The sequence below is a fragment of the Ranitomeya imitator genome, chromosome 4 (assembly GCF_032444005.1).
Source record: "Ranitomeya imitator isolate aRanImi1 chromosome 4, aRanImi1.pri, whole genome shotgun sequence".
NCBI lineage: Eukaryota > Metazoa > Chordata > Amphibia > Anura > Dendrobatidae > Ranitomeya > Ranitomeya imitator.
In genome coordinates, this window is record NC_091285.1 from 530169922 (window position 1) to 530197124 (window position 27203).

General features: G+C 45.2%; 1 protein-coding gene across 1 annotated transcript in view; it reads left to right on the top strand.

Moving 5' to 3' along the window:
* The window catches only part of IDH2 (isocitrate dehydrogenase (NADP(+)) 2), a 38738-nt gene extending 16772 nt beyond the window's left edge, over positions 1-21966 (top strand). The window contains exons 3-11 of the mRNA XM_069766181.1: positions 313-478; positions 11823-11983; positions 12084-12227; positions 17610-17746; positions 18382-18533; positions 19786-19898; positions 20060-20157; positions 21456-21548; positions 21627-21966. Coding sequence (XP_069622282.1) covers positions 313-478; positions 11823-11983; positions 12084-12227; positions 17610-17746; positions 18382-18533; positions 19786-19898; positions 20060-20157; positions 21456-21548; positions 21627-21714 — 1152 coding nt within the window. The 3' untranslated portion in view covers positions 21715-21966. The remainder of the gene's footprint in view (positions 1-312; positions 479-11822; positions 11984-12083; positions 12228-17609; positions 17747-18381; positions 18534-19785; positions 19899-20059; positions 20158-21455; positions 21549-21626) is intronic.
* The last annotated feature ends 5237 nt before the right edge of the window (positions 21967-27203 follow it).

Genomic DNA, 27203 nt, shown 5'->3' on the forward strand with positions numbered 1-27203 from the left:
ACATTGTTAATTTTACACCAACTACATCAGTCCTTGACCAGTTGTCTGCACTTTGGGCCTGGTCATTAGGCAGAGCATTGTTTAGGCCAGGGGTCCCCAACTCCAGTCCTCAAGGCCCACCAACATGTCATGTTTTCAGGATTTCCTTAGTCTTGCCCAGGTAATAATTGCATCACCTGTGCAATGCAAAGGAAATCCTGAAAACATGACCTGTTGGTGGGCCTTGAGGACTGGAGTTGGGGACCCCTGGTCTAGGCTGTCCCCAACGGCAATTTGATGCTTGCAGTTAACTCTTAACTTTATTTTTTTCAGTTGATCCTATCTAATGTTGATGTTGAGCTAAAATACTTTGATCTTGGACTTCCATACCGTGACCAAACCAATGACCAGGTCACAATTGACTCTGCCTTGGCCACTAAGAAGTACAGTGTTGCTGTGAAGTGTGCCACCATCACTCCTGATGAGGCCAGAGTTGAAGGTAATAAACATGTTGTATCTTAAGTCACTCACTCCCTTTTTATTATGCCCTCATATTGGATTATTGCCACAATAGAGAACTTCCAGGAAAGTATGTCTTGAAGTGGGAGTGTGACCATTACTACTTCTACTTTGAAGGAAGATGCTTAATCTTGTGGCATTTCCTAAATTCTGTTTCCTGCCTTGTAAGTGTCAATGGGGGGTTTTCCTTGTGAAAATTTTGCAGTAGGACTTATCTTAGACTGTATGATGGCCCACTCTACACTGCCTGCCATCCACATTAATATCAATGACGTATACAGCCAGGTATCCTGTCAGACTGGGAGCTCTACCTGCTTTTTACAGGTTTGATTTGACTCCTGTGATTAACAGGAAAGTGATCTCCCATATGATAAATCCTCCGGAGTGGACAGCTCTAGGTCTTGGGGTGGCTTACAAGTGTTTTCTGTTAGCTGGCTTTATTTCAGTGGAAAACTTTGCCGGTCAGACCCACCCCACAGGGTTATCGGTGGTATGGCCAAAAATGCAAGCGACTAACGTTATTCATAGCTGGTTCTGTCCTACAAAGGTCCAGACTACTTTGCTTTGGTCCATTGAAAGCAGCTGTAATTACTGCAGTTGTTGGTGTGGGAGGACACTGTCTCCACACTCTGCATGACGTATGGCCGGTAGAAGCCTTTGTTTTACTGTGGTAAATGCAGAGACGTGGCCTCGTATAACTCCTGTAACACCAAGCTATCGTGGAGGAGTGATCCAGCTCACAGGATAAACCCACTGCCCTTGCTTACATCCGGTTTTATCCCAAGTCTCCAGTATTATATCTCCCAGAACCAGCAGTGCTTGCCTGTGAGCTGGACCTCTCCTTATCTCCACTAGCTGCATATCCACACTATGGCAGAGCATGTCTGCGCTCTGGGTTACAGGGAAACTGTAAGGAGCTGAAAGTCCTTCTTTCCAGTACCAGACTATGGACTGAGATGGCAGCCTGACACAATTCGTAAACCATTGTGAATTGCCAAATAAAATGTACCCAAAATACCGTAATTGTTCCAGCTACAGAGCCGTTACGATCCTGGTAAATACTCGGTTCCATCTCCATCTGTGACCACTAGTGGACCATAACGTGGTGGTCTGGAGATAGTTTTATACTTATTTTTGAGGTATGATGTTGTGTATGTTAATTGCATTAAAGCACCACTCCAGCATTTTTTTTTTTTTTGTTTTTTTTCCAGCACTGGAGTGGCACATTAAATGTAAGCCCCATGTCTTATACCCTCCCGGCGTCCTCACTGGTTTTCAGCACCGCTCCAGTCCCACGTCACCATCTTGTGAGCACAGCTACTGACTGACCAGAAGTCAGGAACAACATCACAAGCGCTCAATGCAAACCTGTAAGAGCCAGAGCGAGACCAGAACAAGGCTCTCGTAGACTTACACTGACCAGTGACCTCCACACAGCTCCATGAAACGCTAAGGCTATGTACACACTGTGCGGATCCGCAGCGTTTCTGCAGCTGCGGATCAGCAGCAGTTTCCCATGAGTTTACAGTTCAATGTAAACCTATGGGAAACTGCGTGGAAACGCAGCGGTCTACAATCCGCAGCATGTCACTTCTTTTGTGCAGAATCGCAGCGATTCTGCACACACAGGAATGTATTGATCCGCTTACTTCCCACATGGGGCTATGCCCACCATGCGGGAAGTAAGCGGATCATGTGCGGATGGTACCCGGGGTGGAGGAGAGGAGACTCTCCTCCAGGCCCTGGCAACCATATTTGTGTTAGAGAAAAAAAAAAAAATGAAAATAAAAAATGATATACTCACCTCTCAGTGCTGCACGCGGCCGTCCGGTCTCAGGTTGCTATGCGAGCAGGGCCTGTGATGACGTCGCGGTCACATGACCGTGACGTCACGAAGGTCCTTCTCACATAGCATCTTTAAAACCGGACCGCCGCGTGCAGCCCTGAGGAGATCAGGATGTCGGGGGGTGAGTATAACCATTTTTTAAAATTTATTTTTAACATAGCATATGCAGCATCAATAGTAAAACAAGTGCAGGAGTAAACCCGCAGCGGAAACCGCAAGACAAAACGTGATAAATCTGCAGGGATAAGCGCAGCGGTTTTGCCCTGCAGATTTATCAAATCCGCTGCGGAGAACCTGCAGAGGACCCAGCCTACATATGCACATAGCCTAAAGCTGCCAACTGGTCACTTTTCGCTAGAAAATAAGACCGTCCCCCATCTAAGTTCCTGCTAACACTTAAAGTACCACTCCAGCGGTGCACTAAAAACGCTGCAGTGGTGCTTAAAGGAGAAATTACAAATCGCCCAGTGTTCTCATGACTCGCTATGTACTAAATATACAATGGGTGACATGGAGTTGGCCTAGAGCGCACACTCATCCAAAGTGTAGTGCCTTGGTTATTGACAATAGATAAATGCTGCTTTAAGGATGTCGTCAGAAAATGATTGGTTTGTTTAAACCAGGTTTTTGTGTTCCTAACCATGTATATTCATAATCGAGCTGCAATTCTCACTCTGGCCACCAGGGCTAATCTTGCTTTCTGTTCGCATGGACATAAGCAGCCGTCTAAATCAGACCCTATATGGAAGTATAAACTGGGCACCCACTAATTAAAGCTAAGGACATTGACTGTCGCGAGGGGGAGGTGATCACCGTGCATCTACCATGAAGGTGAAGAATGGCTGTGTATTGAGTATTACAATGAAAAGTTAAGACTGCAGAAGAGTCCTATGTACTGAATAGGAAGTGTTAGCCTAGTGGCCAATTTATTTTAGCATTTTAAAAAAATACACATAACTAAAGTCAAGTTTTCATCACACAAAATGTTTTCAATCAGGGCTAAATGTATTTTACAAAAATTACTGTAATTCTTCCTTTATCATATGTATTTAAAACAGAAAAAAAAAACCTTGCACATCAGCCACCTAACTTTTTTTGTATTGTAACATTTAATTAGCATGTGCAAAGGTAATTGTGAAGGGAGCTGGGTCAGCTATGGTGGATCCTGTTATCAGCCTGTGTAATCCTGCCCTTCAGGCAAACTAAAGGTACCGTCACATTAAGCGACGCTATGAAGAGAAAAAGATGACTAACGGCCAAAAAAGTATCAAAAGATATAAACTTTATTAGTCTAAAAATACAACAAGTGTATAAAAAATGACTTGAGGCATGGCGCCACAGGACGGGACGCAGCAGAGAAAACAGGAGGCACGTGCCCAGGAAAAACGGTCCACAGAGTATAATGGTCACATATTGCCAAGCATAATACAGAAAAAATAATCAAAATGGTGAAATTAACCTAAAAAATAAGTATAACAAAATAAATGTGGCTATATGTGACTAGGACCCATTGGAGTGGGAAGTCAAGCTGTCTGCGGCGATTAAGAGAAAACACCACAGACTACAGTCCCCGGGATACTTAGTAAATTGACAGTGCAGAGTAAAAGAACCTAGGGCTGCCAAACTACACAATAAGTAGTAGATCCAATGATGCAGCTGTACAAAAAATCACCACCGAATGGTACCCACCGCAATGTGGACTGAAGCTCCTGGGAATGCGCCTCCGCAGGTTAAGCGACGCTGCAGCGATATAGACAACGATGCTGATCGCTGCAGCGTCGTTGTGTGGTCGCTGGAGAGCTGTCACACAGACAGCTCTCCAGCGACCAACGATGCCGAAGTCCCCGGGTAACCAGGGTAAACATCGGGTTACTAAGTGCAGGGCCGCGCTTAGTAACCCGATGTTTACCCTGGTTACCATTGTAAATGTAAAAAAAAAACAGTACATACTTACATTCCGGTGTCTGTCGCGTCCCCGGCGTCAGATTCCCTGCACTGTGTAAGCGCTGGCCGTAAAGCAGAGTGGTGACGTCACCGCTGTGCTCTGCTTTACGGCCGGCGCTGACACGGTGCAGGGAAGCTGACGCCAGGGGAGGCAACAGACACCAGAATGTAAGTATGTAGTGTGTTTTTTTTTTTTGTTTTTTTTACATTTACAATGGTAACCAGGGTAAATATCGGGTTACTAAGCACAGCCCTGCGCTTAGTAACCCGATGTTTACCCTGGTTACAAGTGAACACATCGCTGGATCGGCGTCACACACGCCGATTCAGCGATGTCAGCGGGTGATCCAGCGACGAAATAAAGTTCTGGCCTCCTAGCTCCAACCAGCGATCTCACAGCAGGATCCTGATCGCTGGTGCATGTCAAACACAACGATATCGCTATCCAGGACGCTGCAACGTCACGGATCGCTATCATTCTAAAGTTGCTCAGTGTGAAGGTACCTTTACTGTAAGGACGGTTTAGTTTAAAGTCAGTTGTCATGGTAAAAATTGCAAGAATTGTTGTTTTCTCTATCGCCTCTCATTGGGGGACACAGGAACCATGGGTGTATGCTGCTGCCACTAGGAGGCTGACACTATGCAAATAAAAAAGTTAGCTCCTCCTCTGCAGTATACACCCTACCGACAGGAAGTAGGATATTCAGTTTAGCTTAGTGTCAGTAGGAGGTGGACACGGGTCTTTCATTAGACCCTTATCTACCTCAATGTGCGTCGTTTCTTTTCAGGTTTCCGGAGGGATACAGGGTGAGCAGTCACACATGTATTCCCATTATGCGGACTATGAGTACGGCGTGTACTGCCACCCCGTATCCTCATAGATCCCTCTCCAGGACCAAGAGCCTAGCACACAAGCGTGCTTAGAAGTCCGGTCCTGGCTCCGTCCCCCACCCACTCGCCCACCAGAGCCTGTCGGTTGGAGGAGACGAGGACGTCCATCTCCAGCTCCACGGACGTCTAATACTTTCCACACTTTAAGGTTAGTACCGGACGGCGTGGGATTTTAGGTGAGTATTTTTTCCCCTAATCAGCTCTCCCACGGCGCCTTACAGGCAGTGGATTCCTTCCTTTTCTGCGGCTGCATCTTTACTGTGCGGTGCGGCACCTTACAGGCAGCCTCGCTGCTATTTCTGCGGCCGCACTTCTATTACTGCGGGCACTTTTTCTGGCAGAACAGTCCTATCGTTTGCCCTGATGTCCGGCAGCTTCCCCTCGGTGGCCGCACTTTTACAGGCAGTCACACTGCCTTGTCTGCGGCCGCATCCTTTCACCCTGCGGCGCGGCTACCTGGGGGGGCCGTACCCTTTAGGAGCTTGCTCGCGGCCCGCCGTTCTCTCCAGCGGCCGCCGCTTTCTAATATAGACCCCGGCGGCAGCGCTCCCCTTTTTATGCGGCGGCTGCCGTGCCTCTTAGCTGGGCAGCGCCCACTCCGCTGGTTACCTCCAGCGGCCGCCGGCTTCTAATCTAGGCTCCGGCTTTTCCGGGGCCTGCTTCCGGCGCCGGCGGCAGCGCTCCCCTTTCTATGCGGCGGCTGCCGCGCCTTAGCCGGGCTGCGCCCGCTCCACTGGTCACCTCCAGCGGCCGCCGGCCTCTAATCTAGGCCCCGGCTTTTCCGGGGCCTGCTTCCGGCGGCAGCGCTCCCCTTTCTATGCGGCGGCTGCCGCGCCTCTTAGCCGGGCTGCGCCCGCACCGCTGGTTACTTCCGGCGGTCGCCGGCTTATAATTTAGGCCCCGGCGTTTCCCGGGGCCTACCTCCGGTGCCGCGCTCCGCCCACTTCCGTTTTAATCGGGCGGGCTTTCTCCCGCCCGACAATCTGTCCGGCGCCATCTCAGCTGACTCCTCCCCTTCCTCTACGCCGCTGCTCGGCATCTGGATTTTAACTCATCGCGCTCCGCATCTCATGGTCCCTCTGGCGTCGCCAGGGGTCGCCGCATCCAGCGGTGCATCTGTCTGCAAGACCTGCTCCTCTACAGCCTGGAAGCTACAGGACATCTGTTGAGTACCTCTTCACATCAGACTGACACTTCCCTCTGCCTCCGTCCCCTAACCCTCTGGCACTATGTCTAATTCTAAGGCAGAACTCTCCTGTCCTCCTGCTTCTTCTGCTATTTTGGTACGTCACATTGTATGTACGCCCTACATATGCAGATTTCCCTCCCTCTGTCAGGACTGCGATGGCTCCGCGGTGCCTATTGCCCTGGACACCCCTGCTGTCCGAGAGAGTGAGTCCCCTATCCCAGGGTGGGTCTCCTCTGTCCCAATCCCTGCGTTCTCACCCAAGTGTCTCAGACCCTAGTGTCTGTGCTGGATAGGTTGCCCCTGACGTCTTCTGCTGTGGCCAGCAGATCACAGGAGGCTCTGTCCGAGTCTACTAAGATTGGCTGCACCTTCGGAAGATGTGTTGAAGCTGGATTCTAACCAAATCACTAGCAGGGATATGGTTCAGAACCTCATTGCTGCAGCTAACCAGGCCTGTTGCATCAAAGACTCCGCTACGGAACCCGCAGATCAGGCGGTTTCGTTTAGACGGTCCAAACCACCTTCCAAAGTTTTCGCTCCTCATTCTGAGTTTGAGGAGCTGGTGGACAGAGAGAGAGAATCCGGCCAGATGCTTTCAAGGAGGACAGCGCCTCGGCGTGTTATATCCTTTTCCCCGGAGCACCGCTAACTGGACAGCTCATTCGTGGGCCCGCCAGTCTCCAGACTACACAGTCCGACCCTTTTCCTGGTGCAGCATTTTTGAAGGAATCTAATGGTAGGCATTTAGAATCCTTTGCGATGTCAGCCTTCAAAGCGGCTGCGTCCACTCTTTGCCCGACCTTTGCCTCCTCATGGGTTTCAAGGTCTGTGGCCAAATGAGCAAAGCAACTCCGTCAGGGCACTCTGACTGGGCCAAACCAGATCAGCTAGCGGAGCTTAGCAACCGAATTTCTCATGCGAGCGAGTATTTGGTCTCTGCCTCCCTGGATGCCGCGTCTCGTGCAGCTCAGGCATCCGGCAATGTTGTGGCCATCCGCCGGACAGTTTGGCTTAAGGCCTGGCAAGCGGACCTGTTTTTTTTTCTAAGAGGGCACTTACCACTTGCCCTTTCAGGGATCACGTCTTTTGGTTCCAGACCGTTCCGAATTATTAAGGACACAACCGGGGGGGACAAGTTCCCTTCTCCCCCAATCCAAACCTCGCCGACCTCTTCCTCTACAGCAGAGGTCGCAAGCGCGCCAGGATAGGAAGTTTTCCTTTGGGTCCACTTCTTCCTGGCTCATATGCTAGGAAGATCCACCCGGTCTACACCTGGAAGATGTACATCGGCATGATTCTCACTGAAATCCCGGCGCATCTCCCAAGCTAGGCGGTTGCCTTCCTCTCTTCAAAGACGTTTGGCTTATGGCGATGGAGGATGCATGGGTCAGGGAAGCGATCTCCTCGGGATACAAAATTGATTTCGCTTCTCAGCCCTGGGATCGTTTCTTTGAATCTCGCCCTCCAAAGACCCGACTTGATTCCGGGTTTCCTTGCAGCCATCACCTCTCTCCTCAGCGCGGAGGTAATTGTTCCCGTTCCAGAAAGAAAAGGATTCACAGGCTTCTACTCAAACCAATCCCGGTTCTTAAGTTACTAAATAAAAGGGTTTGTCTGCGACCTTCGGAATGGAATCCCTTCGTTCGGTAATCACTTCCATTTCGGCATAGGAATTTCTTACTCCATAGATGTTCCGGATGCCTAATTTCATGTCCCTATATCCCCAGGACATCACAGATTCCTGCGCTTTGCGGTACATCGGGAGCATTCCCAGTTGGTCGCCCTGCTTTTCGGTCTCGCAACCGCTCTGTCTTCACAAAGATCACGGCGGCGCTGATAGCCATCTTGAGGCTCCGTCCTTTTCTTAGGCTCATGAGAGCCACTCCATCGTCCTCCACACTCTAGCCCATTTCAGGTGTCTTGTCAACAGGAAGAAATCCTGTCTTGTTCCCTCCCAGCGCCTCGTCTTTCTGGGCTTGCTCTTTGACACTCGTCAGACCAAAGTCTTCCTCCCCGAAGATAAGAGATCCATCCTTCGTCAGGACGTACGCTTGCTCCAGGTCCTCGGCTTCTCTCCGTTCAATCGGCCATGAAGGTTCTGGGGAGAATGGTGGCTACATTGGAAGCGATTCCCTTCGCCCAATTTCACTCTCAACCTCTTCAGCAGGCCATTCCGTCACAGTGGGACAGGTCTGTCTTCCCTCTGGATCGTCCGATTCTACTCTCTTCCCGGGTCAAGCGGTCCCTCAACTGGTGGCTGACGTCACCTCTCATCCCCCAGGGCAGGTCCTTCCTTCGAATTCTCTGGCGGGTGGTGATGACGGATGCCAGCCTGCTCGGCTGGGGCGCGGTGTCTCGCCACCTGACTGTTCGGGGTCGTTGGTCGGCGCAGGAGTCTTCTCTACCGATCAACGTCCTCGAGATTCAGGCCATCCTTCTCTCCCTTCGTCCCTGGGCAAGGATTCTCAGGGGTCTTCCTATCCGAATCCAGCGGACAATGCCACGGCGGTGGCATATGTCAACCTTCTAGGGGAGACTCGGAGCTCCTTGGCCGAGGTATCCAAGTTCCTCCTCTGGGCAGAGGCAATGTATCCGCGGTGCATATTCCCGGCGTGGACAATTGGGCCGCCGGCTTCCTCAGCCACGAGGGTCTCGCGGCAGGGGAATGGCCCTGGCATCCCTAGGTTTTCCATCAGATTTGTCTTCGATGGGGGACAGGTACAGGAATGTGCCTCGGTTCGTCTCCAGGTCTCGCGACCCCCCCCCTCGCAGGTGGCGTCGATGCTTTGGCCATTCATTGGTTGCAGTCTGTGCTGCCCTATCTATTCCCACTCCTGCCCTTACTTCCCAAGATGTTGGAAAAGTTCAAAGCGGAAGGGGTGCCGGTTTTTTTGATTACCCCGGACTGGCCCAGGAGAGCTTGGCTTGCGGAGATCGTCAATTTTCTCGCGGACGCTCCTTGGCACCTTCCAGACAGGCCCGATCTGCTCTCTCAGGGTACAATTTGCCACCCGAATTCTCGGTCGCTCAGTTTAACGGCATGGCTGTTCATACCGCAGTTCTAAGAACGTCCGGCCTTTCGGATCGGGTGATTCACACCATGATCCAGGCTAGGAAGCCTTCGCCTTCCAGGATTTACTATCGTACCTGGAAGGCTTATTTCCGTTGGTGCGAGTCCAACTACTTTTTACATAAGTCCCTTTCCTTGCCTTCCATTTTGGTTTTCCTTCGGGCTGGTCTGGATTCGGGCCTTGCTCTTAGTTCCCTGAAGGGCAGGTTTCTGCGCTCTCCATCCTTTCCAGAAGACTGTATCTTCTCGGCCACAGGTGAAGACCTTCCTTCAAGGAGTGGCCCATGCTGTCCCTCCGTTCAGGGCCCCTGTGGATTCATGGGATATAAATCTGGTACTGGACTTTCTGAGGGTTTCCCCCTTTGAGCCTCTCAGGGAGGTTCCCCTGTCCCTTCTATTTTGGAAGGTGGCCTTTCTTGTGGCCATCACTTCTATCCGCTGCGTTTCCGAGTTGGCGGCCCTCTCTCGCCGACCTCCTTCCTTGGCCATCCACCAGGACAAGGTGGTCCTCAGGTCTCCGCCTTCCTTCCTTACTAAGGTGGTTACCACCTTCCACCTCAACTAGGGCATCGTTCTACTTTCCTTTTGCCCAGCTCCGACTCATCCTCTGGAGCGATCGTTGACCATGCTGGACCTCGTCAGGGCAGTGAGGATCTACCTGGATAGAACGTCCGCTTTCCGGAAGACTGATTCTCTTTTCGTCATTCCTGATGGCACGCGTAGAGGCCTGTCGGCTTCCAAGGCGACTATTGCTCGCTGGTTCAGAAAGGCAATTTTGGAGACCTACCGGGTCAAGAACAGAGTGCCCCTCCGGGGATAAGGGCTCATCCGACCTGGGTAGTCTGTGCCTCCTGGGCGGTGCACCACAGGGCTTCCGCCCTACGGCTCTGCAAAGCGGCAACCTGGTCTTCCATCCACACGTTCACCAAATTTTACAAGGTCCATACCTACGCTTTGGCGGATGCCAGCCAAGGCAGAAGGATCCTGCAGGCGGCAGTGGTGAGTCCTCGGACCTGATGGAAGTCTGTTTTTCCCACCCCAGGGACTGCTTTGGGACGTCCCATGGTTCCTGTGTCCCCCAATGAGAGGCGATAGAGAAAACAGGATTTTTAGTTGCTTACCGTAAAATCTGTTTCTCTGAGCCTTCATTGGGGGACACAGCTCCCTCCCAAGTTGAACAGCTCTGTTTATTGTGTTATACTGTTAACATTCGAGTTCTTTGAACACTCTTTGAGTGTTTGAAACTGTTAAACTGTAAAGCGCTGCGGAATTTGTTGGCGCGTTATACATAAAGATTATTATATTCTTTTACATGTTGCTTCTCCTACTGCTTTCTCACTAACTGAATATCCTACTTCCTGTCGGTAGGGTGTACACTGCAGAGGAGGAGCTAACTTTTTTATTTGCATAGTGTCAGCCTCCTAGTGGCAGCAGCATACACCCATGGTTCCTGTGTCCCCCAATGAAGGCTCAGAGAAACAGATTTTACGGTAAGCAACTAAAAATCCTGTTTTTTTTTTTTTTTGTTTTTCCATATTACAAACTTTATTAAAAAAAAAAAAAACTGCCAAAATGTGGCATAAGTCTGACTTTTACAAAGAAAAAAGATGGTAACAAATTGCAAGCTTTCAAGACTACTCGGGTCTCTTCATCAGGCATAGACTAAAGCAAATTCTGAAGAATCACATATTTATGCACAACATAGCACAGAAAAAAGGAAAAACCATGGATAAGACAGGTGACAAGTCTCCTGTCTTATCCAGTTTTTCCTTTTTTTTTTTTTTTTTTTCCTGTGCTACGTTGTTCATAAATGTGATAAATATTCTTCAGAATTTCTTTTAGTCTTTGCGTGATGAACAGACCTGTGTAGTCTCGAAAGCTTGCAATTTACCATCTTTTCAGTTAGCCATTAAAAGGTATCAACCACTGAGGACTCTCAATTCTAAATATTTTTCTATCTACTGGCTAGCACAGTACCGAGATATATATCTTTCCTGTTTAACAATAGATTTTCTGAGAACCTTTTCTAAGCAGTTCCTTTCCAATATCTCCCCCATGTGTAGTCCTGTGAGGCTTTAACTGAATTATGAAGGTGCACACTGCCATCCAGTGGTGTGCTTGGCAAACAGCTGACCTGACTCGTTCTTTAGTAACTTGAACATTGCACTTAACGCTACATAAAGGCAGGAAATATTGGCACTTGTTCTCTGAGGCACCAATGAACACCATTTTAAGTGAAATTTCAGTTTATGATCTTGGAGAAAATGCAGCACCTTGGTGTGGCTTATAGCAAGTGTGTAAGCTGCTTCAAGCACCTACTAAGTAGCAAAACTTTCTGCATAAGTCACCAGTGCTGATACAAATATTTTTTTCTTACATTTTAGAGTTTAAGCTGAAGAAGATGTGGAAGAGTCCCAATGGAACAATCAGGAATATTTTGGGTGGAACAGTCTTCCGTGAGCCAATTATTTGCAAGAACATTCCACGCCTGGTGCCTGGATGGACACAAGCCATCACTATTGGCAGACATGCACATGGTGATCAGGTAAGTGTCTTCATTGGCTCATGCCTTACGAATGTTGGTTTATCTTTAAGGACCTTTCTCATGCATAGGCTTTTTTTTTGTGTGTTTTTTTTTGTTTTAGTACAAGGCCTCAGACTTCGTTGTTGATCGAGCCGGAAAATTCAAGATGGTGTTCAATCCAGCTGATGGCTCAGCAGCTAAGGAATGGGAAGTGTATGACTTTCCTGCTGGAGGCGTGGGCATGGGAATGTACAACACCGATGAGGTAATGATGGCTCTTCACTGTACACTGCGTGCAGAATTATTAGGCAAGTAGTATTTTGATCACATGATAAAACTTTTTATACATGTTGTCCTACTCCAAGCCATTGTTAAACTGATCTGCTGGATCTGTTTTTTTCCATAGATTTTAAACTGATCTGTTAAAAGCAATCTACTTTTCTTCTTTCAATTTGTAAAGATCTGGTTATTGCTTACTGCATCTACTAGAAATAATAATAAAAAATAAAAAAAAATGGCTAGCTGATCCATAGACTTCAGTAAAACTGCTCCAACATAAATCAACTTTCTTTTTAAAAACTAAAGTTGTTTGCACTTTTTTTTTTTTTTTTTTTTTGCCATCTGATTTCAGCTGGATCTGTTCCAACAGATCATAACTGGACATGTGAACAAATTCTTAAGGAAGTAATGCTGCCTGTGAGTTACAATACTCCGGGTGCCCCTATACTGTAATAAAGCCCTTGACGACTAATAATGCTCCATGTGGCCCTGGAGTAATGGTGACCCCACTAAAGTTAACCCCTTGAGCTCCCCTTTACAATGCCTTGAGTGCCTCAACAAAAATACTTTTTTTTTTTTTTTTTTAAATCAACCTGTATCACTGGTAAATGACCAGTGACTGAAAATCAAAGCAAAACTGGCTTGGGTGCTCATCACATTTGATTACATTTTTCAAGACCCAAATTTAAAATGTGATTTACATACTATGGAGACCCTTTCAGAATAAATGTGCACTGTATAGAAACTGCACTTCAGGATCGTTGGCTCAAGCACCCTGTGACTTCTGTGGGGCTACATCAAGGCCTTGTTGTACCGGCCCTCCCAATCAGCCACAGGATCTAATATACTGAGGCTGGCGGTGTATAGCTGATAACACTGGCACCTGTGAGCCCAGCATTGTCCAGACATCTACACATCTGTTTCACCATCACTTTGATCATTTGTAATGTGTAGATTTCAATTTACTATGTTTTCAGTTATGAATGCTGAGGCCATAATTCATATACAATGGCAATCATTCCCCCATATGTGCTAAATATGCCTGAGTTCCCGCAAAAAATGTTATACTGCAGCAGAAATTGAAATAAAAAAATGTATACACTCCTAACCCTGATGGCACTTGCTGGCTGTTGGTGTCCTGGTGGAGTGAAGCACTGATGTCAAAGCGATGCCAAGGCTGATATTCTATGCATGCACCTGCCATTGTGTAGGCTGCAGCTTCAGGCTATGTGCACACGTTGCGGATCCACAGCGGATTTGATGCTGTAGATCTACAGCAGTTTTCCATGTGTTGTACCATGCAGGGCTGTCACTAGAAATTTCGGGGCCACATACTGGCAAAATTTTTAAGGCCCCCCCCCCCCCCCCCGAGACTCCACCCACGCTCCACCCCTCGAATTGTCCAGTCCCACTGCTCTCTCTTGGAATAACTCCACTTCTCACCAATCACACATTAACAGTTCCCATCACCAGATCACGCATATAGCCGGCAGCTTTTGTTTTGGCCAAAAGATTTTTTTTTTTAAGCCGCCACCATAACACGGTAGACACTTTTGGCCGGGCCCTATGCTACTGTAACCTATTAAATGTTAAAATATGCAATACAACTTGGGTATATTTTTATTTATTTTTCAATTTTTAAAACTACCAATAATATTACATACAAGGAACAAATACCACAACACCATGACCAGACCACAAATTACCACCACATAGTGACTGAATACTACAATGCTTATCAGTAATAAAAAAAAAAAATCACAATCGGTGCCATTATACACAGGAGATCTGTACTTTAGTATGCAGTGTCTGTGTACAGGTAATAGTGATCACTGGTGACATTATACACAGGAGCTCTGTATATAGTATACAGTGTATAGTGTCAGTGTATAGGTAACTCTGACTCACCAGTGACGTCTCTAGGTGAAGTCCTTCATCTTTTATCCAGCACAGACCGCCATCACCTCTTCCAGTGAGGGCTCATCTCTGCAGGAAATAAGTTATCTTGAGCTCCACTTGCAGAACACACTACTTATTTTTTCCAAACTTCTGCATTACACCACATGCAGAAAAAAGGCGACAGTGTCACTCTACACAGTAACAGGACCGCCACCCCATTAGGTGTCCTCAAAAAAAATAAAACAAATGCATCACTGCAGTAATAATGTCTCTTAATTAGCCCCTATGGTAATACTAATATCCCCCACCCTGGCCCCGTGTATCTCAATCCTGGCTTCAGCCATATGTTCTCCCATCCTGCCCTCATGAGTATCCATTCTGCCCCATTTGATCTCCACATCCTGCCCAATCAGTCTCCATCATATCAATCCTGCCCCCAGGTCTTTCATCCTGCCCCGTGTCTCCAATCATGCCACGTGTCTCCAGTCGTGCCCCCAGTGTCTCCAGGATCGCCACTCTCAAATATTACTATTATGATGTTCTTACCTGGCCGTGCTCCTGTGGCGAAGCTCTCCACGCAACTGAAGCTCACTCGCCGGCGACTGACATGACTTCAGACGCCAGCGATGTGCGCGCTGTGGCTGACAGCAGCTGCTAGCCTCTGATGCGGGCCACCTCTGCCCACCGGGCCCCATACGCCAGTCAGGGCAGTAATGCCCTGATGGTGGCCCTGATACCATGTAAATGTATGGAAAACAAAATCCACAGTGCACATGCTGCAGAAAAAAACACGCAGAAACGCTGCGTTGTATTTTCCGCAGCATGTCAATTCTTTGTGCAGTTTACACCTGCTCCTCAATAGGAATCCGCAGGTGGAGTCTGCACAAAATCTACAAAATCCGCAGGTAATCCGCACTGCAGATTTGCCGCAAAGACAATGTGGAAAAATTTTCACACCAATTCGCAACGTGTACATAGCCTCAAGGTGACCTCCGGCCTACAGGCAGTGTATGGGCATGATTCTCTCCTCTACCACAGTAACAGTATTTGTCCTCTGCACTCTCATGTATTTAACCCCTTCACAACATGTGCCGTACATGTACGGTGCATGTCATGTCTCCCCCTTTGATGTGGACTCTGGCAGTGAGCCCACATCTTTCCTGGCACGCCAGCTGTTTTGAACAGCTGAAATGTGCTCTTACAGCTGCAGGTGGAATTGTGACCCACCCACAGCTGTTAACCCACTTAATGCCACTGACCAACTCTGACAGTGGCATTTAACGCACGCTTCTGGCAATCGTTCTGGAAATCCCACCCATTGGTGACCCCATCATGTAATTTTGGGTCACCAAAGGCATGCAGGTCTCGTGCAGACCTCTATGGTTCACTGCTGGATTGCTAGGAGCACCACCCAGTCGGCGCACATAGCAAGTCGGCAATTCTACTGCAAACGGGCGATCGGCTCTGCTACATACAGTCGATCAGATCGGATTATGGCAACTTCTAGCCTCCCATAGTGAAGGCTTATGTTTTGTGGGCCGAGCTGGTTTTTAATTATACCATTTTAGTGCAGATACGATCTTTTGATTGCCTGTTATTGCGATCAAGTCATTCTGGTGTTGTCTTTTTCCCGCTATGCCGTTAAGCAATCAGGTTATTTATTTATTTTTTTTTTTATTGATCTTGTGATCCTGGACATGGCGATGCCAAATGTGTAGGTTTGAATTTTTTTTTTTTTTTTGAATGGGGCGAAAGGGGTGATTAAAATATGAAAAAAAATATAAAAGTTTCAAACACTTTTAAAAAATTTTTTGGCATGCTTCAATAGTCTCATTGGGAGGCTAGAAACTGCCATAATTTGATTGCCTCGGCTACATAGGTGATGGTCAGATCGCCTCTAGGTAAAATTACATCATCATAGCTATGAGCACTGATTAGTGAGTGGGAGATTCTGAATGTACAATCTGTTGGGTATGATGAGATCTAAGATGGTGCAAAGTATGTGATGCCAAGAAATGAGAATCTGTATTAAGAGGGAATAATCCACTGTGTCGAAGGCAGATGTAGAAGGACAGTAGTGTTGCTTGGATTTGGTGATTTAGTAGGTCATTGGTGACTTCAGTCTGGGCAATTTCAGTGGAATGGTGCAGTCAGAAGCCAGATTGTAAGTGGTTGAAGAGGGAGAACTGGGAGGACAGTTCAAGATGGACCTGGTGTCCCAGTAGTTTTGAGGCATAGGGGAGAAGTGATATGGGGCAAAAGCTAGACAAAGAATGGGTCAAGTGAGGGTGGGTGTGATCGAAGAATGTCCAACCTACACAGATCCTTAACCCCTTCACACCGCAGCCCTTTTTCATTTTTGCATTTTCATTTTTCGCTCCCCTCCTTCCCAGAGCTATAACTTTTTATTTTTCCGTCAATATGGTCATGTGAGGGCTTATTTTTTGCGGGACGAGTTGTACTTTTGAACGACACCATAGGTTTTACCGTCTTGTACTAAAAAACAGGAAAAAAATTTCAAGTGTGGTGAAATTGCAAAAAAGTGCAATCCCACACTTGTTTTTTGTTTTGGCTTTTTTGCTAGGTTCACTAAATGCTAAAACTGACCTGCCATTATGATTCTCCAGGTCATTACGAGTTCATAGTCACCAAACATGTCTAGGTTCTTTTATCTAAGTGGTGAAAAAAATTAAACTTTCTCTTAAAGAGAGGGAAAAAAAAATTGCGCCATTTTCCGATACCCGTAGCATCTCCATTTTTTGTGATCTGGGGTCGGGTGAGGACTTATTTTTGCGTGCCGAGCTGACATTTTTAATACCACTTTTGTGCAGATATGTTTTTGATCGCCCATTATTGCATTTTAATGCAATGTTGCGGCGACCAAAAAACGTAATTCTGTCGTTTCAATTTTCTTTTTCTCACTACACTGTTTAGCAATCAGGTTAATGCTTTTTTTATTGATAAATCAGGAAAATCTGAACTCTGTGATACGAAATGTGTAGGTTTATATTTCTCTTTGTTTAGGATGGGGTGAATGTATGTAGTCAGAAGCGGTAGTTAAATGCCGCTGTCAGCGTTGGACAGTGGCATTTAACTGGTTAATAGCGGCGGGTGAATCACCATTTCACCCGCTGCTATTGCACGCACATGTCAGCTGTGCACAACAGCTGACCTGTCGCAACTTTGATGTGGGCTCACCGCCGGAGCCCACATCAAAGGGGAGACACGACATGCGCCGTACTAGTACGGGACATGTTGTGAAGGGGTTAAAGCAACCCTCCAAATGTAAATGACTGTACTGTTACAATACTTGGTACCCTCCATTCTGCAGCCACTGCATCCCTGTCTGTTCAGCAACATTCTCAGAATTCTGGTTAGGGGATTTTTGTTTTTTTTTGGTCTTTATCCCTTGATAAGAAAAAAACAAATTCTGAAGATAAACTGTTAATTTCTTGTGCTTGGTTTACAGTCTATTTCTGGCTTTGCACATAGCTGCTTCCAGTATGCTATTCAGAAGAAATGGCCTCTGTACATGAGCACAAAGAACACCATACTGAAGGCTTATGATGGCAGGTTCAAGGACATCTTCCAGGAGATCTTTGAGAAGTGCGTATACAATAAATCTACAGTATTGCTATGTATTGGGCACTTACACATTGCAATAAATCAAGATGCTGTCAAATCTAGGCCATGACTTCAGTTAAACATCCCTAAGTACATAGAATATCAGTAGGATCAACTCTCCTAAGCAGTCTATATGGGACTGTAGGTCCTATCAAGGTATCATTTTATTAAACTTTCTATCTGCAGTCTGATCTCACAGCCTGTGTGGATGGGATGGATGGCATGAAAGCTACAGAAGTGTATGTAATTGCACCTGGTCTCCTCCACTCAAGGTGACTGTCAGTCATTACGTGTCTTGCTGGTAACGCTGCGTTTCTCATCTCTGGAGGCAGATTCTCATGCAGATCAGTGTCCTCCCCATATTCTGTAACAGGATATATTAAGAGTTGTGAATTTCTCTGGATTAAGTTCGGATTGCAGATATAAAAATATAATTTTATTGGGCTACACACCAATATAGACTGCTTAGGAGCGTTGATCCTACTGGCTATTTACTTTGAAATAGTTGCTGTTGGACGCTTCTGTAACTTTTGGTCTTTTATACACATTTATATCCTTGGCTTGATTGATGTTGTATAAATTCATGTTAACATGAAGGCACGGTGTTTCCTTTCTAGGCATTATAAGCCACAGTTTGATAAACTGAAGATCTGGTATGAGCACAGGCTGATTGATGATATGGTAGCTCAAGTTCTCAAGTCTTCTGGAGGCTTTGTCTGGGCTTGTAAGAACTATGATGGAGATGTCCAGTCTGATATTCTTGCTCAAGGTAAGCTTGTGTTTGTGCTTGACTGACTTACTCTGCCTCAAATGTTATTCTGACCTTTATTGAGCTGCTCATAATGTTTTTGTGAGATCATAGGCAATTTTATCGCTATTATAGAAAAAATAAAACTTATTGTACAAAGTTGACACTTATCTGAGGCACAAGTCTGTAAAGACTGACTACTGCTATGGAGACACTCTTCTCCATGAGCAGCAAGCCGAGTATTAAAGGGGTTGTCGGGTCTGCAGACTTGTGAATCCTTACTTCTCGGTTGTCTAAGCTCTCATCTAGTCAGACTGGCCGGGAGTATGTAAAGTACATACTTGTGGTCATATGATCGCCCACTCCCGGCAGAGAATCCTCAGCTTGTGCATTCTGTGACTGCAGATTTGTAGCTTAAGCCCGACAACTGCTTAAATCATGAATCGCTGTGCACCTCCTCAGAGCATGGGACTTAGGCCATGTTCAGTATTTGGCCAGTATTTTACCTCAGTATTTGTAAGCCAAAACCAGGAGTGGGTGATAAACACGTCACCACTCCTGTATTTATTATACAAAACCTTAATGGGTTTCCTGTTGTCAGCAAAGTGAATGCAATTCCTGAAGTCTCGTGCACACGTTGCTTATTTGTGACCTGCAGATGTAAATCTGCAGCATGTCAATTATTTCAGCATTATTGCTGCACATTTCCCACATACTGATGAGTGGGGAAAAATCTGCACCAAAAAATGCAATAAAAAAAAATCACAATTGCGTATTATAAGCTGTGGTTTTCCTGCCAAGAGATGCAGAACTTTCTACACCAAATACTTGTGTGCACAGACCCTAAAACAGTTTTACATGGGCGTTTGTATGGTGATCTGTTTTGCATGGACTGTTAAAGGCGTTTGTCTCTTGTTTGACCTGATTGCTGCTCCGGATATTATCCCCTGCAGACTGAGCCCTCGCAGGCAGGGTCCTCCCTTCTTGTGTACCTGTCTGCCTTGTTTTTGCTCATGTTTATTGTATTTGTCTATATTTGCCCCTTTTTCACATGTAAAGCATCATGGAATAAATCAGAAAAATAATAATAAAAAAAAATATTAATTGTGGCTTCAGTGATTCTCTCAAGACACTCGCCATGCATGGTGTTGCTAGAGTGGGGAGTCGGGAATATTAATGGGGATTGGCAGTGTTTCTACTATTGTGCTGATGAGCTAATGGCTGTCCAGTTATGGCCCACTGTATAGTAATAAATGTGGTTCATTTCTTTCAGGATTTGGTTCCCTTGGATTAATGACATCTGTCCTGGTGTGCCCAGATGGAAAAACCATTGAGGCAGAAGCTGCACATGGAACTGTTACACGTCATTACCGGGAACATCAGAAGGTGCAGTTCCATGCATTAACGTGACTTCTAGAGTCTGACTGTAATATCCATTTATGCCAGGGAGGGAGTTTCCTACTGTAATTCTCTTGTGGGACTTTCTTTGGGGGAGGCAAGGTAGTCTGGTCTGAAAGCCGCCTTCATATTTTTGTTTTCTTATATAGGGTCGTCCCACAAGTACAAATCCCATTGCCAGCATCTTTGCATGGACTCGGGGCTTGGAACACAGAGGAAAGCTGGATGGAAACCAGGATCTAATTGAGTATGTCTTTCTTCTTTGATTTTTGTCTGAGAACAAATTGTGGTCTGTGACAATTGTAAATCGCTGCTTCATTTGTAACGCTTAAGAAAATACTGACCCTTTCCAATATATTTTATGGGACAACAAGTTGTGATGTGCAGTTCAGTGATTGAACTGTCAGGTTCTTGAACTTGTTTTAAGCTACGTCGCGAAAATGAAGTACTGACCACCAATTCGGGGATGACTTCATAAAACTGCTGTAGACTGGTGATTATTGTAATAAAAGCATCCTTACTGCCACATGAGAGCCCAACTTTCCAAAAAAGTCAAGGCTAAACTTCTGGGTTGTAGTATCCCACAAGCACTGGTGGCACCGAAGGATCCCTCTCCACTACCAGTGCTGCCCTCTACTTAGCAAAGCTGTTGGGTCATGTTCACATCTGTGTTTTTGCTGTGCAACAATAGTGTATTTACTGTACCTGCAAAGTAAATGAGATTCTGAAATCTCGTGCAGACGCTGCTTATATTGTTCCTTGCATATTTGAACAATCAAAGCTTCTTTTTTTTTTTTCCACCATCCAAATGAATAAAAACCACTTGTACTTTGGTGTTTATCCTGACAACGCTGATTCTTGTGCAGAAAAATCTGGAAATACTTGGTGTGCATATACCCTTTACTGTACAGTAATCAATAGTGAAGTCCACCAGAGCACTGGGGGTTGAAAGACCAGGATCTCTCCAAGAAGGGCCACAGAGGGTTGTGCTATCACTCTCTAGTCTGTGGGATCCCAACAACTCAAAGTTCAATGCTGACTGGTAGAAAGGTGGGCACTTTCATAAGTTAATGCCAAGTCTGTGCTGCCTAATGTTGAATAATGAAGCACTTGGTGACATCAGGTTTTCAGATTCGTGGAGTAAAAAATATTGAGAAATAAAGCTTAATTTTTTTTTAATTAAACAATGGTACACTTCATTTTGTAGTTGCAGTAACTGGTTAAAGTGTCTGATCATTTCTTCATCTGAATATTTCCTTTCTAATTGTTTTAACCATAGTTTGAATATTCAATGTTGTCATTTAGCAGCCAATTGTTAGGAAGAAATATACAAACACGTATATCTCTTGAGAAATCTGACATCCTCCGCTTAATTGCTGGGTAGCACAAATATAGTTTCATGTGAAAGGAGTATATTATGACTTGTGGGGTCTATAAATTGTGTATTTTCTGTTGGTGGCCATGTGCAGTAGCAATCAATGTCTGACATTCTGCAGTGTCCTGCTGCCCCAATGTGGGTTTTAAGGTGAATGTTCTTTCTTGCAGCTTTTCTTTGAAACTGGAGAAGGTTTGTGTTGAGACGGTTGAGAGCGGTGTAATGACAAAAGACTTGGCTGGCTGCATTCATGGTCTAAGCAAGTGAGTGTCTAATGCTTCCAATCTCTAGTCAAGTCCTAGAAGTTGAGCTTCCATCTCATAGCTGTTCTCTTTCCGCAGCGTCAAACTCAATGAACATTTCGTCAACACCACAGACTTCCTAGACGCCATAAAGAACAACCTGGACAAAGCACTTGGGAAGAAATGAAGTTTGCACTAGTTCAACAGCCAGACAGTTTTACCTCATTTTTAACCTTTTCAATATAGGAAGTCGCCTTAGACATTGGAATAAACTTTTTAACCTATTAAATGCTGGTTATATAAGACACTGCACAACTGCAGAATCTGGACAGGTGTTTGTCACCTGTGTTTAGTGCTGGACTTCCGTTTACTGCACCTTTTGTATCTGTCACCTTGATCTGATGGTGCCATGTATAGCAAATAAAACAGTCACAAACTTCTCCTTGTAAAGTAGTTGAGAACACCTTTTGGAGAATATAAGGCCTGTTGCCTTGTAAGACTCTTTGAAGTAATCAAATATCTTTGCATGTGCAACCAATAAGAACGAACAATCTTGTCTGTAGATACCTGATCTGCCTACCTCAGCCTGTGTGGAAGACCAGAGATGGTGCTCATGCTGCCGCAGAGAAGGTGCCGCTGGCTATTGCTGTAGTTTTCAAAATTGCCCATTATAAACTTTTTTTGCTGGGGGAACTGTTGTCCACTATTGTGTAAAACCCCCATCTCAATCAATTGTTTAATAGGTAAAAAAAAAAAACTTGCAGACGTTTGACTTTTCATGTGGGTTTTTTATTTTTTTGAGCCCTGGCTTGGCATACGCTACTGAAAAACATATAAACATGACTGGGCTTTCAGAATGGCTTTTTGCCTTATTGGAAAATAGACTGGGTTGTCATGTGGACCTTCGTGATAGCCAGAGTAAGATGCCACCAACATATTCTGGAGTTGGCATGTAATATTGCATGTCTCCCTCTGGCTTTTAGCTCTGATGTAGAGATGGGCAGACCCCTGGATGTTTGGGTTTGGCCAAACAGTTAAAAAGAAAGTTTGGGTACCAGAACAGTACTCAGACCTCATTTACTTGAATGGGGGGCTCAAACATCCATTGTTTGCCACACTGTCATAAATATGACAGTGTGGCAAACACTACTTTTGATATAAAAAAAATGGTGTTCTGGCTTCTTATAAAATTCAGTTTTATTAAAATTAAAGATGACAGACGTGATGTAACATGATAAATGGCGATGCGTTTCGAACACAATCTTTTCTCAAGCTACACATACTAAAACCTCCATGGATTTTATATCATGGTTAACCAATTAAAATGTATTCACTTATCGCTTTAAAATCACATGCATATATAAAAAGGAAAGACCAAAAAAACCAAGCAATAATGTAACCAAATCTGAGAAGAATACAATTAAGCATAATTACAGTTGACAGGGGTCAAAAAAAGACAAATCCCCAACAATGTGTTAGTAACAATGAAATTTTAATAGTGGAACATTAGTTCCTTGCTGGCATTCAGTCCTGTGAAATGGCATGATCCTTAACGAAAGATCCAGTAGGCTTCCCTGCTCATAAGCATTCGTTTGTCACCGCTTGGTGGTCTCAACAATCGCTCAATACCAGTAACTTTCGTTTTGTCTGTACTCCGACTGCTACTGAAGTGTTTAGACGCTATCTAGAGGGATAGATGACATCAGTTATATGCTCTGATCTGATATTCTAGTTTTTACATTGAGTGGTACACCAACATATTCAAATTACATTCAATACAGGTAATTAAATATACCACATTTAGTTAATGTAATGTTGTATTTTAAATTGTTTCTGATTTTGATGATCCTAAACATCGGTAACTGATCAACAAGTGATTAATACACCAGATGGCTTGCAAACAAGAAATCCAAGCTTTTATCCAGTCCAGAGTGGAGTGTATGGATCGGTTCTAATTGGTAATGGAGCATGAGTTGCGGGCTTTGGACGTGACAATCAACCGCATGAGGTAGAAGTCAAATCTGAGCACTGCCCAGATTAAAGCACTCAGATCGGTGTAATGTCTGAAATCACTGTCAAGATAGCTGACAAGGGGATTTTGGTGGTAGTTCTTGATACAGGTGTTTATAGAGGGCAAATTACCAGCCTTCTAGCAGACAATATGACCTATAAAAACAAACAAAAATAAATAAAAACTAGGTTTGGATCAGACTAGGTGCGTTCAAGAAAAAACAATTGATATAATTGATGAAGGTTGTTCCTTGAGCCATTTCTCTGCCACCTATGCGCCCTATTACTTCTGACATGGCATCAGTCACTGAGCGGCTCAGCCAGTGGTTACTCTCTTCAACCTTTGTGCACAAGAGTCCAAGGATTCCTGGTACTAGGGATGTACTAGATGAATTTTCAGATGTTATACGGAAGGATCATTTTTCGTGGGTCAGTTGTGATGTGGTTGCTTTATACACCTATTTCCGTGCATGTGGCTATTTCTGCACTGGAATTTCATATTAATAAATACAGCAACTACACAGCTGACCTATGTAATTTTGTGATCCGCTTTTCTTGTATACTGCAGACAATCCTTTTGTCATGTCTTTTCTGGTATGGCAGATACATCGCCCTTCCATATCAGGAGTGTGTGAATGTATCTGTCATACCAGAACTTGTCAAATTCCTCAATTCCAATCAATTTAACTTACATTTTACATATGTGGTTAATCCTTCAATTTCATTTTTAGATCTGCAATTAAAGGGAGTAGTGGTCAGCCCATTGAGACTTCAACATTTTGTAGACCCCTATCAGGCAATAGCATTCTACATGCGAACAGCAGCCACCCCTTAGATACAACAAAACTGGTGCTGGGGGGCGAGTTGACACGCATAACCAGGAATTGCAGTAATTTAGATTGGAGCAGGTTAGTCAGTGCTGTAATAAACTAGACAAGAGGCTATCCTAAATGGACCCTAAATAGAACTTGTAAAATTGTGCAGAGCAAATCTCACCAGGCTCTCATCACTCCATGCCATGGTGCCGAGAAATCTCTGAAGTCCAAACCTGTTTTTTCTACCCCTTATAGTTTGCAGTGTAACCAGATCAAAGCATATTCCAATTTTATATGAAGATCCCACTTTGTCCTCAATTTTAGCTCCTGGTTGTAATATTGCCAGGAGGGCTGCCACGGTGGGCAATATTGTGTCTCCAAGTTGTTGTTTTTTTTCAATCCCACAAATGCATCTTACTTGGATACTGTCCAGGTTTCTTTAAATGTGCAGGCACCTAATGTAGAACGTGTTAACATGTGGCAGTTACTGATGTTTTTTGGGATCATCAAAATCAGAAACCATTTAAAATGTGACATTACATTAACTGTAACTCTAAATATGTGTCATATTTAATTGTATTGAATGTAATTTGAATATGTTGAGTGTACCACTCAATATAAAAACTAGACTATCAGAGCATATAACTGATGTCATCTCTCCCTCTAGTTTGAATCGCACAATTTCTGCAGCGTCTAAACACTTGATTAATCATCACAGGAGTACTGACAAAATGAAAGTTACCGGTATTGAGTAATTGAGACCACCAAGAGATGACTTCAAACGAATGCTTATGACCAGGAGGCCTACTGGATCTTGCGTTCAGGATGTTGCCATCCTACAGGACTAATTGCCCGCAAGGAATTAATGTTCCACTATTGAGATTTCATCGTTACTATAAACATTGTTTTTTTTTTTTTTTTTATTGCCACACATGAGACTACAGGTTCCACGCTTCTACATACTGCATGCTGCTGCAGTTGAGCTGATTACTTTTTTCCTATTTGTACTACTTTTGATTGGTAAAATCATTACCACCGGTCAGACAGCTGTGGTTCCCACACTGCAAATGACAGCGTGAGCTCGCATCTACTACTGATCCCATCAGCTGATGCCTGCTGCCACTAATAACTGCTGATGGCAGTGTTAATCAGCTGGTGCCTGTGCAATAAATTGAAATAAATTTCAAAAGGCATGGGTTCCCCTGTATTTTTGATAACCAGCAGGCAAGTGACAGCTGGGGTCTGCAACCCTCAGCTTCAGCAAAACTGGTTATCAAGAATAGAGGGGTCACCATTAGTGTTGAGCATTCCGATACCGCAAGTATCGGGTATCGGCCGATATTTGCGGTATCGGAATTCCGATACTGAATTCCGATACTTCCCGCGTATCGGATACCGGAATCGGAAGTTCCCAGAATTCAAATTGAACGCAGCAGCCAATGAGGAATGAATGAAAGTGTGGGCACATCCTGTTTAGCATGGTGGGCATGTAAGTACTGGCAAGGCTTGGATTGGCTGCTGAAATGATGTCACTCTGCACTATAAAAAAGCGCTGCCGCCATTTTGCGCTCACTCTGCTGTGATTTCAGTTAGGGACAGGACGCTGTGTTCTAACTGAGGGCCAGTTGAGCTAGCTAATTGCTTTATTTTCCTTTCCAAAGGCTAATTTAGCAAAACGCTGTGTGTTCTTCACTGTTCACCTTGCTCTTGCCTTGCAGCGCTGTTTTAACAGCGTTCTGCAAGGTCTCTGTGTGTGTGTGTGTGCAGCTCACTCTGTAGTCTGTGTGCAGCCATATACCCGGTTGTATTCAGCTCAGGGGGGGTTCACACTGCCTCACACAGTTGTTCTTTTTTGCTCTTAGTGCAGCCTGCTGCACATTTTTTCTCAAATTTCCTATTAGTGTTTTTCCACCAGTCTCCAGCTCTATTGTGGAAAAACACTACATAGGATAACCTAGAGGGGGGTTTTTGGGCCTTGCAGCGCCGTTTACGGCTGTCTGCACGGTCTCCGTGTGAGCCCAGCTCGCCCTGTAGTCTGTGTGCAGCCATAGCCGGTTGGATTCAGCTCAGGGTTCGTTACTGGCTCATACCTTGAGAAAAATTTTCCTTTTTTTCAAATAGTGCAGCCTGTTTAAAATTTGAAAAAAAAAATTCCTATTAGTGTCTTTCCACTCGTATCCAGCTAAATAGTGGAAAAACACTATATAGGATAACCTAGAGGAGGGTTTTTTGGCCTTGCAGCGCCGTTTACGGCTGTCTGCACGGTCTCCGTGTGAGCCCAGCTCGCCCTGTAGTCTGTGTGCAGCCATAGCCGGTTGGATTCAGCTCAGGGTTCGTTACTGGCTCATACCTTGAGAAAAATTTTCCTTTTTTTCAAATAGTGCAGCCTGTTTAAAATTTGAAAAAAAAAATTCCTATTAGTGTCTTTCCACTCGTATCCAGCTAAATAGTGGAAAAACACTATATAGGATAACCTAGAGGAGGGTTTTTTGGCCTTGCAGCGCCGTTTACGGCTGTCTGCACGGTCTCCGTGTGAGCCCAGCTCGCCCTGTAGTCTGTGTGCAGCCATAGCCGGTTGGATTCAGCTCAGGGTTCGTTACTGGCTCATACCTTGAGAAAAATTTTCCTTTTTTTCAAATAGTGCAGCCTGTTTAAAATTTGAAAAAAAAAATTCCTATTAGTGTCTTTCCACTCGTATCCAGCTAAATAGTGGAAAAACACTATATAGGATAACCTAGAGGAGGGTTTTTTGGCCTTGCAGCGCCGTTTACGGCTGTCTGCACGGTCTCCGTGTGAGCCCAGCTCGCCCTGTAGTCTGTGTGCAGCCATAGCCGGTTGGATTCAGCTCAGG